The sequence below is a fragment of the Mesoplodon bidens genome, assembly GCF_964165515.1.
Source record: "Mesoplodon bidens genome assembly, chromosome: 19".
NCBI lineage: Eukaryota > Metazoa > Chordata > Mammalia > Artiodactyla > Ziphiidae > Mesoplodon > Mesoplodon bidens.
Window position 1 is genome coordinate 48,711,114 of NC_138179.1, and position 18,895 is coordinate 48,730,008.

Here is an 18,895-nt window from a genome sequence, read left to right on the forward strand (position 1 = left end):
AGTCCTAGGAATCCCCCCAAAAAAACTCCAACAGCCACGAAGTGTACAGCTTTCCCTGAGTATGGCCTTTCCTGTTTTGGAAGGAATTCAGATCTTCTTATTCCAAAGAAGCCTGGTCTGGGATAGAATATCTTATGACCCTTGATACATTGGAATGACTTCAGAACATCCTTAATTCATTTAATACTTCTTCATCTTTAACTCAGTTCCTGAGTACTATTTCAGTTCTTCCTCACAACTGCCCTGAGATCGGAATCTTTGCTCCCATTTTACAGGTGAACAAATTGAGGTTCACTTTTTTTTTAACAACACAAAATTCCAGAGCTATTAAGTAGCACTTCTGAGATTCACATCAAGGCCGGTTTGACTCCTCTTCCTGGAGCACCATGCTGCCTTCCAGCACAGAGGCTAGAAGCTCAGAGCTGGACTCTCTGGGGAATCACAGAGTGAGGGGAAAACTGTCCCAGAGAGTGGGAACCAGCTGAGCCTGGACTCAAGCTTGCCTGGTAAGGAGCCCAGAGCATTAGCCAACCAACCAATACTATTACCAGCTGTGCTCCTGCAATATTCAGGATGACGTGTGGGGCTTACTTGGGATATGAAGAAATACAAAGCAGAATCATGCCCTCAAGGGGCCGACCCTCTAGTTGGGAAGACAAGCCAGATGCACATGAAGAGGTAACTAGTGACAGGGGTCCCAGGTCTTCCTAGGAGGGCCTCACAGAGGCAATGGGAATCTAGCTGGGGCTGCAGACTGAGCCTGCGACTGGCAGGTGACTCTCAATGGTGTCCCTTCATCCTACCACCCGTCATAGGGGATGCAATGTGTGCCCTGCGCTATCCTTGTGATGTAGGCGCAAGGGTGATGGAGACCCGGTCCTGCCTGCGGGGCGCTCACAGTCTAATCAATGAAACGGATACACCCGGAAGGGGCTGAGCTGGGGCCAGGTGTGAAAGAAGGAAGCACAGAGAAGGTGGTGCCTGGACTGTGCTTTGAAGAACGAAGGGGAGTTCATGGAAGTCATTCCAAAGAAGGTGGGGCAAACGCAAAGGCCTGGAGATGTGAGGTAGTGTAAGAACAATCCAAATGATAAAGCGACACTGATGGCAAAGGGTGGACACCAGACACCATACTAAGTCTCTCATGTGTTACCTCACCCTTTACTCCTCATTTTGCAGAGAGAAAGCGGAGGCTCAGACAGGTTCAGGTCACCAAGATATTAAAGGCAGAACCGTCTAGAGCCCAGGACTGCCGTCACCCAACGTCCAGGCTCTCACCTGTGCAGGTGAAGGTAGGTCATAGGGTGAGGATGTGGTGGTGGGAGGTGAGTTAGGGTGGAGAGTCAGGAAGGGGCGAGATCATTCTGGGTTTCACAGGCCATGCTAAAGAGGGTGGAACACCACCTGAAACTAACACAACATTGGAAATCAACTATATTTCAATAAAATTTTTTTAAAAAAGAAGTAAAGAAAAAATTGTAATTAAAAAAGAAAAAAAAAGAGGGTGGAACATCATAGTCAGACCTGCTGGTTGAATACTCTTCTGTTGGGCCATTTAAAAATGACAAAACTGGGGCTTCCCTGGTGGCGCAGTGGTTGAGAGTCCGCCTGCCAATGCAGGACACACGGGTTCGAGCCCTGGTCTGGGAGGATCCCACATGCTGGGGAGCGGCTGGCCCCGTGAGCCACAATTACGGAGCCTGTGCGTCTGGAGCCTGTGCTCCGCAACAAGGGAGGCCGCGACAGTGAGAGGCCCGCGCACCGCGATGAGGAGTGGCCCCCACTTGCCACAACTGGAGAAAGCCCTCGCACAGAAACGAAGACCCAACACAGCCATAAATAAATAAATAAAAATTAAAAAAAATAAAACAAAAAAAATAAAACAACTTTATTAAAAAAAACAAAAAAACAAAAGTATTTCAGGATTTTATAAAAAAAAAAAAAGACAAAACTGGGGGCTTCTCTGGTGCTGCAGTGGTTAAGAATCTGCCTGACAATGCAGGGGACACGGGTTCGAGCCCTGGTCTGGGAAGATCCCACATACCACGGAGCAACAAAGCCCATGTGCCACAACTACTGAGCCCAAGTGCCACAACTACTGAAGCCCACACGCCTAGAGTCCGTGCTCCGCAAGGGAAGCCACGGCAGTGAAAAGCCCATGTATCTCAACAAAGAGTAGCCCCTGCTCGCCACAACTAGAGAAAAGCCTGCGCACAGCAACGAAGACCCAATGCAGCCAAAATAAATTAAAAAAAAAAAAAAGACAAAACTGGGACTTCCCTGGTGATCCAGTGGTAAAGAATCTGCCTTCCAATGCAGGTGACGCAGGTTCAATCCCTGGCCGGGGAACTAAGATCCTACATGCCACAGGGCAACTAAGCCCACGCACACCGCAACTACTGAGCCCGCATGCCTCAACTAGAGAGCCCACGTGTCGCAAACTACAGAGCCCACACACTCTGGAGCCTGCGTGCCACAACTAGAGAGAAGCCCACTCCGCAGTGAAAGATCCCACATGCCTCAGCGAAGATCCCACATGCTGCAACTAAGACCTGAGACAGACCAAAAAAAAAAAAAAAAAAAAAAAAACGAAAGAAAGAAAATAAATAAATTAAATAAGTAAATATTTTTTTAAAAATCTGAAAGAAAAAAAATGAATATAATCCAGCCTGGATTATATGTCTTTATTAAATAAATAAAGAAAGAAAGAAGACAAAACTGACCAACTATGAAGGAAAATCCTTTGAGGCCAAGACTGTGTAAGACAAGGTCCCAGTTTATCAAAAAGGACTTGAAGCTAAGACGTGACCACAGACTGCAAGGGAGCTAGAAGTGTTGTAGAAGGAAGTCAGCCTACTAAGGTAGGAAGATGATGCAGAGATGGAGAAAGATGATAAGATGATGCAGAGATGGAGAAAGCAGGGCTTCTTCCAGCTTCTGTGCTAGTCAGACCCCGGGGAACCCCGTTTCCTGTCCAAGTCCCCAGGTCTGGCTGGAACACTTACAGGGCCTGGGGTGAGAGTACTAAAGGAAGCCTCATCCACCAGGCGCCCAATATTTTAAAATTTCATGTCAGGTTAACAAACTGTTAAATAAAATATCTTTTCTATATATAAAATAGGTAAACAACAGCGACCTACTGTATAACACAGGGAATTATACTCAATATCTTTTCATAACCTATAATGGAAAAGAATCTGAAAAGAATATATATATATATATATGTATAACTGAATCACTTTGCAGTATACTTGAAATGAACACAACATTGTAAATTAATTATACTTCAAATATATAAATATATATTCTATCCAACTCGATGAGCTGCACACTTATAATTCATGTACTTTTATTTAGGTATTCTTCAATAATAAGCTAAAAAAGATTCCATTGTCTTATTCACCACCTGGAAGGCTAGGTTCTCCACGGCGTTCTGAGCTAGAAAGTGACATGGAGAGAGCCAGCCCCCAGCTCACAGCCAGCAGCCCCCTCATCCCTGCTTCATCCACACTGGTCACCCCGACTGAACCTCCAGGCTCTGTACACAGGCCCTGCAAACGGCCTCTCCTTTACCATTCTCACCCCTAGGGGCACACACACCAGCAGCATGGCCTGACCTAATAGCATGGACCCCAGACAGAGGTCCGCCCAGCCCGGAAGGAGACTCACAGCCACTGAAGCTAGGCTCTTCAGGGTGCCTTGCAGATACTTCTGAGTACCCAGAGCATGGCTGGGGGTGAGGTGTTGTGGGTATGACCCCTTGGGCCCCAGATTCCTTGCCCTGCGGGGAGGGGTGCAGCCTTAGGACACCAGAGTGGAGCCCTCTAAATTGAAGGGCCTGGCAGGACCCCTTTGCCCTGTTCTAACAGCTGTGCTATGAGTCACAGCACTTGCAAAAGGACGTAGAGAAGCTGGAGAGAGATCAGAAGGAGAACAAGATGGTTAAAGGTGTGCAGGAGACTGGGTCATCTGGGAGGGATTGTTCTGGAAAAAGGAAAATTCAGTGAGCAATGCATCCTGGTCCTTGAGTCAAGCTGAAAATCTACTATGAAGCTCATGACCCCAGAAGACCAAATGAGAGAATCTGGGCTTGGACTAAGTCAGGAAAAACTGCAGTCAGACCTAAGGAGGAACTTCCTGACTGTTGAGATGTGGTGTCACAGGCTGTGAAGCCTGGCGAGCTCGGCTTCAGACAGTTTGTGTCGTGGTTGGAGCTCTGGGGTTTGCCAGCTGTGGAGCCTTGGGCAATGGAGTGGACTCCTCAGGACCTCAGTTTCCTCATCTATAGAATGGGGATAGCAAGGGTATCTGCCTCCCGAGGCTGTTGGGAGGATGAGTTCAAGTGTGTGCTGTGTTCCCTCAGCACACACCATACACAATGAATTATCAGCTGGACGTTAAATCCTGCCTCCCCACTGGCTTCCCAGCTCCTTGCTTGGGCTCTGAGAGTCTCCATTTTCTCACAGATTAAATGGGGATGAAGATGCCAATCTCCTGGGGCTCTTTTAGCTTCAAGGACAGTGTCAAGGTCATAGACTCCTTCCTTACTGATAGCTGAGGAAGGCTGCAGAGTCTCTCCTGCAGAAGCTTCAGTTAGGATGGAGGACCACCCGGCCTGTGGTTCGGCATTCTCCTTCCTGAAGTCTAGGGGCTGAGGAGGGTGGTCCCAGAGGTGCAGAAGCAGAGAGGAGGTGAGAGGCTAAGAGGACACCTTGCTGGCGGATGGGTGAGGCCAGCCCGGCCCCCCTTTGCCAGCCATTCTCTGTCCCTCCTTGAGGCTCCACCCACTGATGGGGGCTTAGCACCTCCCAGGTCAAGCCAGTGCCCCGCTAGGGTTTTGCTAACGGGAAGGGCCTGGCTGGCAGCGAGGGATCCTGGCGCGCGTCGTGTGTGATGTTCGGCCAGGCCTCCCTCTTCCTCCCCACCTGTGCCCACAGCGACAGCAGTTCTCACGATGGCTGGGGGGCGGGAGGTGGTAGCAGAGACAGGGTGGATGCTACCAGGGCATCCCGTCACCTGCAGAATGGCCTCAATAGCACTGGCTGCCTTCCAGGGCAAAGGAAGGTGGGAGGAACCAGGGGTGCAGGGAGACAGGGAAAGGGGAAAGCACAGCCGTTGGCCAGAAATAAGAGAGCTTCCCAAGAGGAAAATTATGTATCAGCCTCAAGTTTAGAATGAAGGAGTTCATGGAGAAAAGAAAAGATGGTGACGTCCCCGAAGACAAAGCTTCTGTAGACTTGGGGGACACTCTGACGGTAAAGAAACAGAAAGAAACCGATCAGAATTCCTGCAACCCAAAACAATCCGGTCAGGGCCAGCTCTCTGATAGAGCAAGATTTTCTTTTAAATTTATGTATGGGGCTTCCCTGGTGGCACAGTGGTTGAGAGTCCGCCTGCCGATGCAGGGGACACAGGTTCGTGCCCCGGTCCAGGAAGATCCCACATGCCACGGAGCGGCTGGGCCCGTGAGCCATGGCCACTGAGCCTGCGCGTCCGGAGCCTGTGCTCCACAACGGGAGAGGCCACAGCAGTGAGATGCCCGCGTACCACACACACACACACACACACACACACACACACACACACACAAATAAAATTTTAAAAAATAAAATAAGATTTATGTATGCCTTGCCTCTTTCCAGAAGGATTTGAAGTGCCTGAGGCAACAAATTCCAAAGGCAACAAATATTTATTGAGCAACTACTATGTACTTGCCAGGCACAGAGAAGACAGCGGTGTGGAGACAGTGCCTGCCCTCAAGGAATTTATGACACAAAACACATGGGATTGAATAGGAAAATGAAAATAGAAAATCAGAATTAAGGTGAAGAAGATGACAAATACACCAAGTCAAGGTCAATACAGGTGCAAGGCCTGAGCTCACGTTTGACTTAGTTTTCTCACAGTCAGGACAGAAAGGGAAACATACTTTAACTACAAGGAGGAATCGTCCTAGGTCCTCAGGGAGAAATCAAGGTGAATATTGAAGTATAAAGGTCAAGTAAAAAATCATCTATATCAGAGATACTAACACAAGAATTGGTTTGGGCAAGAAAGAGGATTCTGTCCTATTGTTTTCTGGTATGTGTGATGGGGTCTGGATGCAAAGGAGCATAAAGGATTAAGCAGAATGAGAAATCTTACAGCTGGAAGTAATGTGAGGGGTGAGAGGTCATGACTCTACCTTCTTCCTATTTCACAGGTGAGAAAACGAAGGCCCGGAAGTAGTGACTTGCCCAAGGCCACCCTCCCTCCACTCCCACCCAGGCAACAAAACAGTCACAGGGCCACTACTGCCAGTTTCGTAGATGTGGAAAGCTTGCCAATGACTTGCACATGTCCCCAAATAAGAGACCTCCCAGAGGTTCAGAAATAGTACCAACAAACACAAAGCAGCAGCTTTCAAGTTGAAGGTCAAATGTAATCTTGACTCAAAGCCATCCTTTGAGGACCAACATAGAATATGAATAAGTAAATTCCTGCCGCATGTAAGAAGTCCACTTTTTTTTTTTTTTGGCCATGCCAGCTTGCAGGATCTTAATTCCCCAACCAGGGCTTGAATCCGGAAACCTGCAGTGGAAGCGTGGAGTCCTAACCACTGGACTGCCAGGGAATTCCCAAGAGCCTGGGTTCAGAGCACAGGCTTCGTGACCTGAGTCCTCATCTGTAAAATGGGCAGGGTTTCGTTCTAAATCATGATGTGGGTATAGGGACTGGTACATACGCACCATTAACAAACATACTGACCCACGCCTGCATAGGGAAACAAGTCCCACCAAATGGGATTTTTAAGCTAAAGACTCAGACACCTAAGCATCGTGTGAGCTGTGAGGGAGAAATACGACACTGATAGGAAACATTTGCAAATGGAGCTGGGATGGAAAAAATAATCCCAGGGGAACTGAGCCCATGGAGACAAGGTGCACCTCACCTTCTGGGACGGCAGCCTACTCAGGTCAGGGGTCCCATCCTCTTGGGTACCCTCTGAACCTAGGGGCTGTTAGCCACGTGGGGCCTGAGCTGAGCAATGGGAATCAGTTTCAGCTGCCTTTCAAAGTCAGTGGAAGCACTGTGCTCCGAGCCCTGAACCCCGGGTCACACCTAGGGACGAGGTTTTAATTCATTCTGCTCCTTCAGTCTGCTCACGACACTGTCTTGATTCACATGTGCAACTGGCACTCTTCAGAACCTCTTTTGCCCGCTTGCCTTTACAGAGTGTATTACACGCAGCACGGAGTTGTGTTTTTGTTTACTGACCCCCACCATAGGCTCGGCACTGGGGGAGGAGAGCACGAGGCGGCTAAAAGGTATCTGTCGTCTGGTAGAGGAGCAGGAGCGCCCCCAGCCCGTGGGAGAAGGTGGTGGGAATACATGGCACGGCTGGGGGCAGGTGGGGAGGGAAGGGAGTGATGACACATTCCCTGCTTGCAGGGCAGTGGTTCGGGAATCTAGGAGGGCTTCCCAAAGGAAGAGGATTTTGATCTGGATCTGGAAAGCAAAATGGAATTTCAGCAGTTGCGTGTGGGGAGGGGAGAGAGGAGGTGGCGAAGTATTTCCATGAACAGGCACAGAGGGATGTTGGGAGGCTCGTGGGGGATTATGAAAGGTACGGCTGATATGGGTGGAGGCCAAGCCTAGGGAGCCTCGGAGCCAGACAAGAAGTGGGGAACCATGGGAGGTTTTAGAGCAGGGGAGAGACAGCCTCAGAAAGCCAGGTTAGGAAGATACGTGCTGAGGAGCTGGACGGGATGTAGGAGGCTGGCTCACTCCCGCTGCCACGGCCCCTATTTGCATTCCTAATGGGCCCTGCGAGGAGAGATTGGTTTTCCTCGGTTTTCCTCGCTGGCCCAGCTGGCTCTGGCAGATAAGTGGGACTCTGTGCCCAGGGGCAGGGCGCTTGGTCCTGTTGCTCCCATCCCCCTCGCCACGAGAGAGAGAGAGAGAGAGAGAGAGAGAGAGAGAGAGAGAGAGAGAGAGAGAGAGAGAGAGAGACACATGCGCGCACACACACAAACACACACACACACACACGCACACACACACGGTCCTTCCTGTTTTTCCAGCCTAGCTTGAGTGAATGGTTTCCCAGTTTGCTGGTCCCCATCCAGGTGATTAGGATTTCCTGGTGGCCACAGACCTCAGAAGAGCCCCTTCCAGCTCCTAGCCCTTTACCCTTACTCCTCCTCACCTCTACTCGCATCTCCCACCACTGTGTCCCTGCTTAGAAATCCTACCCCTGGCTAAGCCCAGGTCAGGCCTGTGACCTCTGCACTAGTTTGGGTGAACCTGGCCATGCCCTGTGGCGACTTGACCTCCGACCTCTGCTCCCTCTCCTCCGTGTCCCCCACTGAACCTCAAGACCCCCTCAGGAAGGAGCTGAGAACTCCCCTGTCCAGCTCCCATTCCTTCCTCCTCTGCTGGAAATACCAAATCTCAAGCTCAAAGACTCAGAGAGTCCTGCCAGGTCCATCCTCAGCACCCTTTGACCAGGGGCTGGCTCTTACTCCTCTTTTCTGGTAGGGCCAGCAATGATAGAGAGCTTCTCTGGAAAGAACTTGATGTTTCTCAAGGGCTTTCATAAAGATTATTCCTCTGAAGCTCTTAACAGCCTTCTCGTGGCCCATTTTGCAGATGAGAAAGCCGAGGCCTGGGGAGGTTAGAGACTCATCCATGATCTCACAGCCGTTTGAGTATAAAGTTTGGGGCTCAGTCCTCCCCACCCTGCCCTGAGGTCAGCTCTCAGTGACTGCCCCCAGCCACTAACCAGACACAGATAATCCGAATAGCTGGAAGTCCAAGGCCAGCAGCTTGTTCAACTCCCCTATTTACTGAGTCAAGAACAGTGAAGGGACTTGCCTAATGTCACACTGCAACCAGTGGCAGAGCCGGGTCTCAGGTCTCCTAACTCCCTGCCCAGAAACCTCCCACCACCCCACACTGCCCCCTCTTGTCTCCCAACATACTTCCCCTAGATGTATGGGTGTGCCTGACATTTCTGGAATTCACTCCACACACATAATGAGGCCATTTTGAGAAGGCTTGCCTCAGGGGGAACCAGAGAGCTGTCTAGTGTCCCCATCCTGACCCCTGCCAACTCCTCCCGGCTGTGCACGCTAAATAGACTCCATCGGCCTGGGCTTCCCTACCCCCTGCCCCCGACACACCTTGCTGGCCTCAAGAACTAGAGGCGGAGTTTGGGGGTTTCAAAGCCATGATGGAGGCTGCATGGGAACTAAGAAACAGTGGAGAGATGTCAGGCTGGTTGCCGCACGGGTCAGTGTTCATAGAGGGAACCCAGACATCACCACAGCCAGTAACCAACAGAACGGGGACTGCTTGTTAGCAGCACAGAAGTGATTTTAGCTTTAGCAGTTGAATTGTGGCGACTCCCTGAGACATTAGTTTAATGTGAGGATAGGAAAGTTTCTCTCCCTCCGATGCAAGGCTGACCCTGCCTGGAGAACCTTCTGGATCTAAGGCGGCCACTGTGCCACGTACCACAGGTTGCCTAACGCCAAAGAACTGGGTTTTCATCTCTGAGCACAGAGCCAGATCCCCAGCCCCCAGCCCACTGAGAACCAAGCAACAGAAAAGGAGTCAACTTGAAGGGAAAACCCTGAAGCAGCTGTAGGATAGGCCACTGGGGGAAAAGTATGGGGTTGCACCCTCAGGAAGATTCTAGAAACCCTCTGCCCAGGTGGGTTAGCTATTCAGTTGCCCAGGAGCAGGGAGGAGACCAAGTGATCTTCCTGAGGCAGTCCTGTTTTCCAGCCCCCTCTGCATCCCAGACTCCCCTGCAGGAGTCCCAGGAGCTGGGACTCCGGCATCTTCCCTTTTTCTCCACCCCCTTGACCCCCAGAAGCTCTTCCTGGCCCCCGGCCTAGTCTCTCATTGAGAACAGGGAATTCCCTCTCTAGCAGCATGAGACCAAGGGACCCTGCTTGGAGCTGGGGCAGCCACAGGGACAAGATCTGGAGGGGGAGGGGGGAGAAGGTGCTCCCCCGCTGCTGTCCCACTCATACCTCCACCCCCCGAAGAATGTAATTAAGCGGCAGGCCTCTGCCAGGAGCCAAGCTTTCTGCCTTCCGTCTATAAATCACCTTCTGAATCATCTCTCAGCTCCTGGAGGAGTAACTTCTGCTCGGGCTGCTCCAGGCGGCCCCAGTGCCACTCCCCGCCTCCCAACCCGCCTGCCGTGAACCTGCCTCCCCTACCCCTCCCTGGCCTAGCCCAAGGTGGCTCAGCTGGAAATGGCAGTGGCTGCAAGCGTCCAGCGAACTGTAGGATGGGAGGAGGGTTAGGGGATACTACACCCTCCTACCTCCTCTCTACCCACCCCTTTCCTGGGCAGGCAAACAGCTGAGCTTAGGTTAGCCTCGCCTAACTTCCTCAGGTTAAGTATAAAGCCACAGGCTCATGGTCACCAGTACCAAGTATAACGGGGCAAGCTGGCTCTGAGGATAAGGAGAAAACAGAGCCAGGTGGGGCCAACCTGGGAGGACTTCTTGGAAGAGGCAAGTTTAGATCCAGGACTTAAAGGAGCCAAAATAGCTTGCACACAGGGGGTGAAAATAATATGTATATAGTACTTCCGGTATGCCAGACATTATTTAGGGAGCTTTACGTGTACTCACTCATTTAATCTTCACAACAACCCTGTGAGGTAGAAACAGTCACTGTTCTCATTTTACAGATGGGGAAACTGAGGCTCGGAAAGGTGAACTTGCCCTAGGTTACCCAGCGTGTGAACGTGAATGCAGGCAGCCTGGCTCCAGAGGAACGTGAGTGTTTGGAGAAAATGAGGTTTGGGGGTGCAAGCAGGCAGGCCTGGCAGTAGTGGAGCAGCCAGCTTTGGGATGTAGGTCAGATGGGGCTGCAGAGCGAAAGGGCTGGGCTGCTTAAGGCAGGCTCTGACTGTCTGAATGGCGAGGGAGGGTTGGGGGAGATAGGCTCCCGGGGGTAGTGGCACTGGGGCCACCTGGAGCTCCCTGCTTCACAGTCGTGAAGCAGCTCCCTGTCCTAGCCCTGTAGACTCCAAGAGGCAGAAGGCATCCCTCAGGCTGCTCAAGAAAAATGAAGCCCAGACGGAGGACGGGGCTTAAAGCACAGAAGAGGAAAGGGACTCATCCTGGGTCACACAGCCAGTCCCTGGTAAACTGCACACCCAGACACAGGTCTCTCCACACAAGCTCTACCCACTTCCTGGCACACAAGTAACACAAATGTGTAGATGTGGCATCAGGATGGCACTAACCTTTGAGGAAGTGGTTAGGCTCACCTCCTCCCCCAGCTAGGGATAGGGAGTAGAGAATGTCCTTTCCCTCCTTGGTGGCTTTAGAAGGATTCTGTGGCTCATGGCAGGGTGGGCAGAAAAGGCTAGAAGACCAGGTCCTCCTCAACCCCTGGGCTGACCACATGCTGAAGCCAGAAAGGTCTTCATTTTTCCCACGCTCCCTGGAAGGGTCCGATAGCTACATCCTCCTCTGAAAAGAGTCACCTCTCCTGCCCCAACCCCAAGCTCCTTGTCTCCTGCCCAGACCCAGGAGAGACCTAGTCAAAGCCTAGAGAAGACCCCAAGCGCATAGCTCCCTTTGCCCGCTTCGTGTCCATAACACCTTCTCCATCCTACATCTGCCTGAGTACCATTCAAGTTTGTTAGCATTAAGTTCTGTAGTGGGAAGGGTGGGAGATATCTGCTTGGCTGAGTCTGTTCTTTGGGGATTTCCACCTAGGGCCCTCTCTGTCTGCCTCAGTTTCTCCACGTGCACCAGTGATTGCGCAAGCACCCAGATGCCAGAGGGTGTGGGTGCTGGCAGGGCCTGGCCGGGTTTGCCACTGGGAAAGCTGCAGGAAGGGAGGGGAACGTGCCCACTAAAGGACTTGGCACTGCAGTCCAGCTCCTGTCTCTTTTGACCTCCCCCCAAAGTTCCTTCCACCAGGCAGCTGTCCCAGGCCCTTCCCAGACCAGAGGCCCTCAGGATACCTGGGGTGAGGGAGATGCTCAGGGCCCAGATACTACCCACCCCTCACCTCATGGCCACAGAGCTGTTGATAAAATGCTCTGAGATTCTGGGAGAGTTTTCCCCGACCCCTTCCCACCCCCCATACCTCCCCCACCCCCACATATTAAAGCAGGTTCTTCCAAGAACATAACTCAGCTCCAGGCTCCTGGTATTCTAGTAACATTTGACCTGCGTTTTGTCGTTGTTGCTGTTTGTTTGTTTGGTTGGTTTCTGTTTTTGTTTTTGTTTTTTTAGGGAAAATGTGGTCCCATCAGAAGAAGACAAACAGATCAGCAACCAATTCTGCTCCCTTTGGACAGCAAGCCCCGCCCACAGTGGGGGGTGGGGTGGGCAGGAGGGCTGTTAACTCACTTCCAAGAGACCTGGATTAATTTCCCCACCACATCCCCCCAGGGTAAGGCCTGCCCTGGAAGGGAGAGACCACCCGGTTAAAGCCTGGCCATCCGATCTGGTATCTGCCCATCTGTCTGTCTGTCTGTCTGTGGGATCAACAGCCTCCAGCCAGCTCAGCTCCTCGCCAGCCCCAGCCCCAGCCAGCTGTAATTCTTGCCTGTTACAAGTGTTAACACCTGGCCTGGGGCCTTCCTCCCCGCCCCCCCCCCCCCCGCCCCGCGTCTCCAGGTGCCTCCCTGGGCCCAGCCCACTGACCCCCACGGGGTTTGACTGAACATGTTCACAGGCCTCTGAACGGCGGGTGGAGGTGGGAGTGGGTGGGGGAGGCAGCGGGACATCGGACAGATGGGGAAACTGAGGCAGGGCTTAGGGCAAGCGCTCGAGTGGGGAAATGGCTCCCCGGATGGCGGAGAGAGAACCCAACTGTGATCGCCCAGCTCCCTGCCCTTGACTCCTGCGGAGCACTTTCACCTGAGCTGTGAAGCAGGAGCAGGCGGGTGATTCCTGAGTAAAGGAAACAGAGACCCGGAGGGATGGGTCCCACAGAGGTGGGCTCCCGACCCCCAGCACAGGCCCCTTCCATCAGGGCCTCTGCCTCTGGAATGCAGCAGGCACTAGGCTGGGCCCTAATAAGATCGTTCATTTTTCCCCCAGGAAGGAGAAGAAAGACAAGTTCCTCTACCAGGCGCTAACGGGGACTGACAAGGAGAATTATAGAAGTCAGCGCTGCTGCCATTGCTTCCTGTCCCAGCTCCGCCAGTACCTGGCTGCGAGGCCCTGGAACACGTCTCTTCCTTCCATGAGCCTCTGTCTGAGGCCCCTTGTAGCTCAGGCTTCTGGTCTACCTTCTCTCGGGGCTGGGGCCTGAGCAGGGCAGAACGCTTGGGATGGGGGTGCCCTCCTTGAGGGGTGACACGAGCAGAAATCCCAGCTGGACTATTTCCCCCTAAAGTCTCTCCTAGGGAATGTGTGAGCTGGCAGGGCCAAAGAGGGCAGGCCATCATGGGCTAAAGAACTGGAATCTGGCTGCCCTGGGGGGCAGAGTAGGAATAGGAATCTGAGGCCCGTCTACTCTACTGTCCCTGTCTCAGCCCTGGCCCCCTGACCCGGCCCTGAGAACATGACACCCACCACCCTAGCTCCAAGACCAAAGACAAACGGTATAAGAGGGGAGGGCTGGTGGCCATAGTCCTCAGACAGACAGGATGAGCTTGTGCCAAAGAAGGCTCTGCGCCGTCCCCCTTCCCCATGCTGCCCAGCCCCGGATCCCAGGTCACTGTGGCCCTTGCAGCTTCCTCATTAGACCCTTGTCTGTGTCTGCTGGACTGTCCCTCCAGGACCATGGATGCCCACCAAGCACCCAAGTTTGGGATGTCATTCACACTCACAGGTCATATGTCTGCAAACATATCCATAGCCATGGGTCCAGCCACGGTCACTCGCACTTGAGGACAGGGTCACAGGCAAACTCAGACATAGCCCTCACCACACTCATACAATCAGGTCATGGCCATGAGCACTGATATCCATGCACAAAGACATCTGTGGAGCTTTCCCCTTATACAATCATGAAGACACGTGCACGCATGCACGCGCGCGCGTGCGTGCAGACGCACACACACACCACTCACATGCCTGGTCATGAACATAGTCATGTGGTGTCATAAGCAGACACAGGTGCTGACCTTTACATGGGCATAGATACTTCTAGACTTTCTCTGTCTCATACACATACACACACACTCACATAGAATCAGCTACTTGCTGACACTTGTGTGCAGATACACAGTACACCCTGTCACGGGCCATGGAACCCTCAGGCACATCTCACACAAGTTCACGTCCACAGTCATCCAGTTGCAGGCACGGACACTCCTTCACACAGAGGCACACTAGTGTACAGATGACACTCCTTAGGGTCACAGACCTACACACACACACACACACACACACACACACACTGCTCAGACAAAGCAGCATCCCTGTCCCCGCCAACCCCAAACAAGCCATGTGTCCAGCGTTATGTTAGGGCCAATGTCCTGGCTTTCCAGGTTTTTCCAACATCTTCCTATTGGGTGGTCCCTATCGGGATGCTCCCCAATACATCATTACACAGCAGACCCCCCCAGCCACCAGCATTGACCCAGGAAGTGCTCTTGTCCAGTTCATAGGATAGGGGAAGCTGGTCTTCCCCCCTTGGTTCCTGCAGCCTATGGGGCTCCAAGCCCTCTCTTCCCACCCTCCCCGCCCACCCCCAAGGTTCCTGTGAAAGAAGAGAACAGCATGGCCTTGGGCAGGGGATGGGAAGAGGGTCGGGAAGGGCCAGTGGGGCAGGATTGGTTTCTGCAGCAGCCTTCCTCGCAACTGGCAAAGCCCCCAACCTGGCATCTCTGGCTGCCCCGGCCACCCTGGGGACTTCTTTATGTACAGGAGGCCTCAGGCCAGCCCATTGCCACGGGGAAGGAAGGGCTGGGCAGAAGAAAGACTTCCCCTTGGACGTCTGTCCTGGGAGCAACTCTCAGTACCCTCTAAATGGAGACCCTTGGCCATGCCCTGCTCTTACTCCCATCCTGACCCCCCCCCAACACCCAGACACAAATGCTGCCACCCCCAAACAGCTGCAGGCAGCCTCGGGGTGTGGCCCCAAATCTCCTTTCTCTGTTCCCCCTATCCCAAGCTGGGCCAAGGGTGGTGAAGGGAAAGGGGGACACGCAGGTGGCACTCCTCTGTGACTTTCATTCCGGGGCCACAGTCCCTCTGCTAACTCACAGATCCCAAGTGCTTCCCCCTCACCTTCCACCCCCCCACCCCCTGGCCAAGCCTCTCCTACATCCAGGAGGGGAAGATTCTTTAATTAAAGTTTTCCGGAATGCAGGGGGCTGGAGTCTGAGGAGAGGCGGGGTGTAATTTAGAGAACTGGTTTCAGTGTGTCTTTCCCCTCTGGCCTCTGGGACCTGCTGGGTGTCGATGAGGCCGCTTGGAAAACAAGGGGACTCCCTGGAACTGGGGCTCCCAAAGGGCTGTTTATTCCACGGCCAGTTCCCCCATACACGCACAACCCCCCACCCGGCCCCCGCCAAAACACCGCGCCTGGTTTCCCAGCCTTATTTACTAAAAATGTCTTTTGTATCCACATTTCTCGGGGACGGGGATCCTCCTCTCCCGCTCTCCCTTTCTCCTCGGTCCTCGGGTTTTTCCAAAAGGAACGAATTTGACATGGAGAATTGGGTTTTTGGTCAAAGAACAAACCCACCCCCTCCCAAACAACTACATTTTCAAGAAGCCCCGCTTTTGCCAGGATGGACAAGCAAGAAATGAATTAAATCTGAATTCAATGGCATCTCGGATCAGCAAATACCATATTCACTTCTGAGGCTCCAGATTAATCTAGAGCAGAGTGGGGAGAATCTGAGGAAATCCACCCCCCACTACCCGGCCCCGGGGGATCCCTGAAGCGATTGGGGTCTAAAATATGAAGGCACAGGGGGGTTATTGTGGGGAAATCTCCTGATGGAGGCGCCGGAGGAGGTGAGGGTGGCAATGAAGGAACAGGATGGTTTTGCCCATGAAGACCCCAAAATGGAGAAGAGCGGTGGCTGGGCCCCAGGGACGTCGCTGGGTTTCCAGAAAGCCCACTGCCAGCAAATGGAGGGTCTTCGGGGCCCCCAGATTGGGACGGGTGGAGGGTTAGGATCTAAGAATAAGAGACCTTCTGAGACGGGGAAAGTCCTCCAGCCTCTGCAGCGAGTAGCAGGGAAAATGGTGATTATCAGAGAAGCCAGGAGTTGGATTCTGAAGGCGACACCAGCAGAAAATCCAGGGAGGTGGGCGAGTCGGGGTGCTGGAGGGAGGTAAGAAGAAAGGAGCCCCAGCCCTGCCGCAGCCCACCCCCAGCTAGCGCCCCCCACCTCCCTGGAGCTCCGCGGAGAAATCTGGCCGCGGGCAGATAAGAGGCGAGTCTTACCACCAAATTGGGTAGCCGGCGAGGACCCTGGTGCCACAGAGCAGGAGGCCGAGGAGCAGCCCGAGCAGGTGGGGCTCCATTAGAAGCGGCGCCGAGGAGGAAGTTTGCCCGCGACCATGAAGAGGGGGAGCGACGCCCCCAATAGTTGGAACAAAGTCCACTTGAGATTGGAAATGACTTTCGGGCTTGTCAGAAGCGCACCTCCACCCGCAGCTGCCCCCCTCCCGAGCCCAGCGCGGAGCAGCCGGGTTTGAGGATGTCAGCGAGCAGCCAATCAGCGCCCGCGGCCTAAGGTAAGAGATGAGTCTGTAGTTCAGCCTGTCAATCACGCGCCCCTCCCGCCCGGCCCACGAGTCGGGCTCCGGGAAGGGCATCGCCCAGCAAACTTGGGCAAAGCCCGCACCCCGGACACAGTGGGAACTTGGGGGGACACGGCACGTTGGACCCTCTGCTGGCGCGGGACCGCCGCCGCCCCCCCGCCAGCCAGGTTTAGGGAGCCGGGGCTGTGACTGGGGCGTTCACGTGGTGCCAGGTTGGCGTGGGTATTGATGGGTGGCTCCTTTTCTCTCGGGAGACCGTGACCTCTTGGGACTTGGGCCTACGAGGAATCGAGAGTAGAAAGCACAGGGATGTTTCCAGAAGCTTCGCTCGGGCAGGACAGGATCCGAGGGTCTCGGAGGGGGTTGGAAAATGCAACCCCTCCCAGCCTCCCGAGCCCGCGAGCGGGCCGGCCACGCGACCCAGCCGCGGGGGTCGCTTCCCGGGTATCCGAGAGGCGCGCAGAAGGGTCCGCGGAGGCTCGAAGGTCTGGCTGCGGGCGGCGCCGGGGGACAGAGCCGAGTGTCATTTGAGTCTTTTGTCAGGGATCAGATCTGTATCGGGACCTCCTGCTGCCTGTGCATTTCCTGCAACTGACACCAGCGGCCAGTTGCATTTCCTGCGCTGGGAGCCGGGTCACTTTCTCCTCCTAGAGGGGTTCAGGCCCGGCCTCAAGCTCAGGTCAGAAGGACGACCCGCGGTCCCATTTGGATCTTGTGGATGAACAGTTTGGGGCGCGTGAAACGCAGTAGCCCCAATAGGGAGCAGCTGGGGTCCTCGGAGGACCTCCTTGCCATCGAGACCCCCTTCCCTGCCCAACTCTCCTGCCTGAGGCCCTGGGCTCCAACCTGGGGTTTGGTGATAACGTCCCCCTTTCCTGTGTGGACACCAAATGTATCCAAATACCCCACCCCTCGCCATAGGAAAAAAGTCCTTCCAAGGCCTCAGTGGGTTCTTTCTCTCTTCTCCCTCTCCAGAGTCAAGGAATTAGATCTGCCCTTAAGTGGTGCTGAGACTGAAGCCAGATTTGGGGGCCTTGACCCCTGTCACCTGGGCACCTGCCCCCCAACCCTGCTCCCAGGCCACTCAAGGCCCCCAGAGGCACCCCAGGCAAGGGATGGGTGCTGGAGCATCATCCCTGGGCCTGGGGCAAAGAAAGCAAGGGCAGTAAGAGGGATTGAGGGCAGTGACTCCCAGAACTGTGACAGAAAGGGCAGCAAATGAGCTGACCCCCCGTGCTGCGAGGCTGGGAGTGGCAGGCCCTCTGCCAGATGGGGGCATGGCTGGAGGAAGTCCACACCAGGGCCAGACATTCCTAGCCTTTGATCTGGGCCACCCGTGCCCATAGCTTGAACCCACTGCCCCTGCCCATCCCGAGAGCCCTCTCCGCACGAGGCTGTGATGGGCGCGGGGAGCTTGGAAAACTGGCCCGGGGGCATCCAGGGTCGGGAGAGCCGCCTGGGCTTGTCACAGCTTCTGCCGCGTTCCTAGCCCGGTGTTCGATTGGAAGGGGGGTGGGGGGGAGATGAAAGAGAGGAGGGGAGGGAAGGGGAGAAAAGGGAGAGACAGAGTAGTGAAAAGAGAGAGAGAGCACCAGCGAGGGCCTGAGAGAGAAAGAGAGAGAGAGAGGAGAGGGAGGGGAGACTAGCAGAGGGAGCCCAAGGAGAAAGAAGAGGAAGAAAAGGGGAGGGAGAGGCAGAGATGGGGAAGGGTGAACGAGGCGAAGAGAAAACCCCAACCTGCCCTGGACAGTGGACGGGGTGGAGGCTGCAGAGGTGGGGACCTTCAGAGATGGCCCCGTGGCGGGCTGACTCTGGTGTGCCGTATTTCTGATTCACCTGGAAAGGGGGTTGCGGAGGATTTGCCATTTTCCCTGACTGCGGAGCCTCAGGGCCCCGACTCTAGGGGTAGAGAGCCCTCCACACACACCCTAAGTCCTACCCGGAGCTCTGTCCTCCCCAGTGGGGGCTCTCAGCTGGTTTTCTGATCAGATGTGCCCGCTGGAACTCCAATCCTGTCTGTCAGTTTGGGGGGCTCTGGAGCCCCACAGTCGTCTTTCTGAGAGCTGAGGAGGGCTACCCTTCCCTGGCCACCAAGACACCACTGCAGATTCAGGGTGGGGGATGGACTAGATGACCTCTTCGGGGTCATTTCTGGGTCCCCAAATTCCATAGGTGCCAGCCTGGGAGGTGGGGGC

General features: G+C 54.1%; 1 protein-coding gene across 1 annotated transcript in view; it reads right to left on the minus strand.

The window, feature by feature from the left end:
• Positions 1-16,460, minus strand: part of WNT3 (Wnt family member 3) — a gene marked incomplete at both ends in the record, with an annotated part of 43,458 nt that extends 26,998 nt beyond the window's left edge. Inside the window, one exon of the mRNA XM_081218933.1 lies at positions 16,381-16,460. Within this exon, the coding sequence (XP_081075059.1) occupies positions 16,381-16,460 (80 nt within the window). The remainder of the gene's footprint in view (positions 1-16,380) is intronic.
• Positions 16,461-18,895: the final 2,435 nt, after the last annotated feature.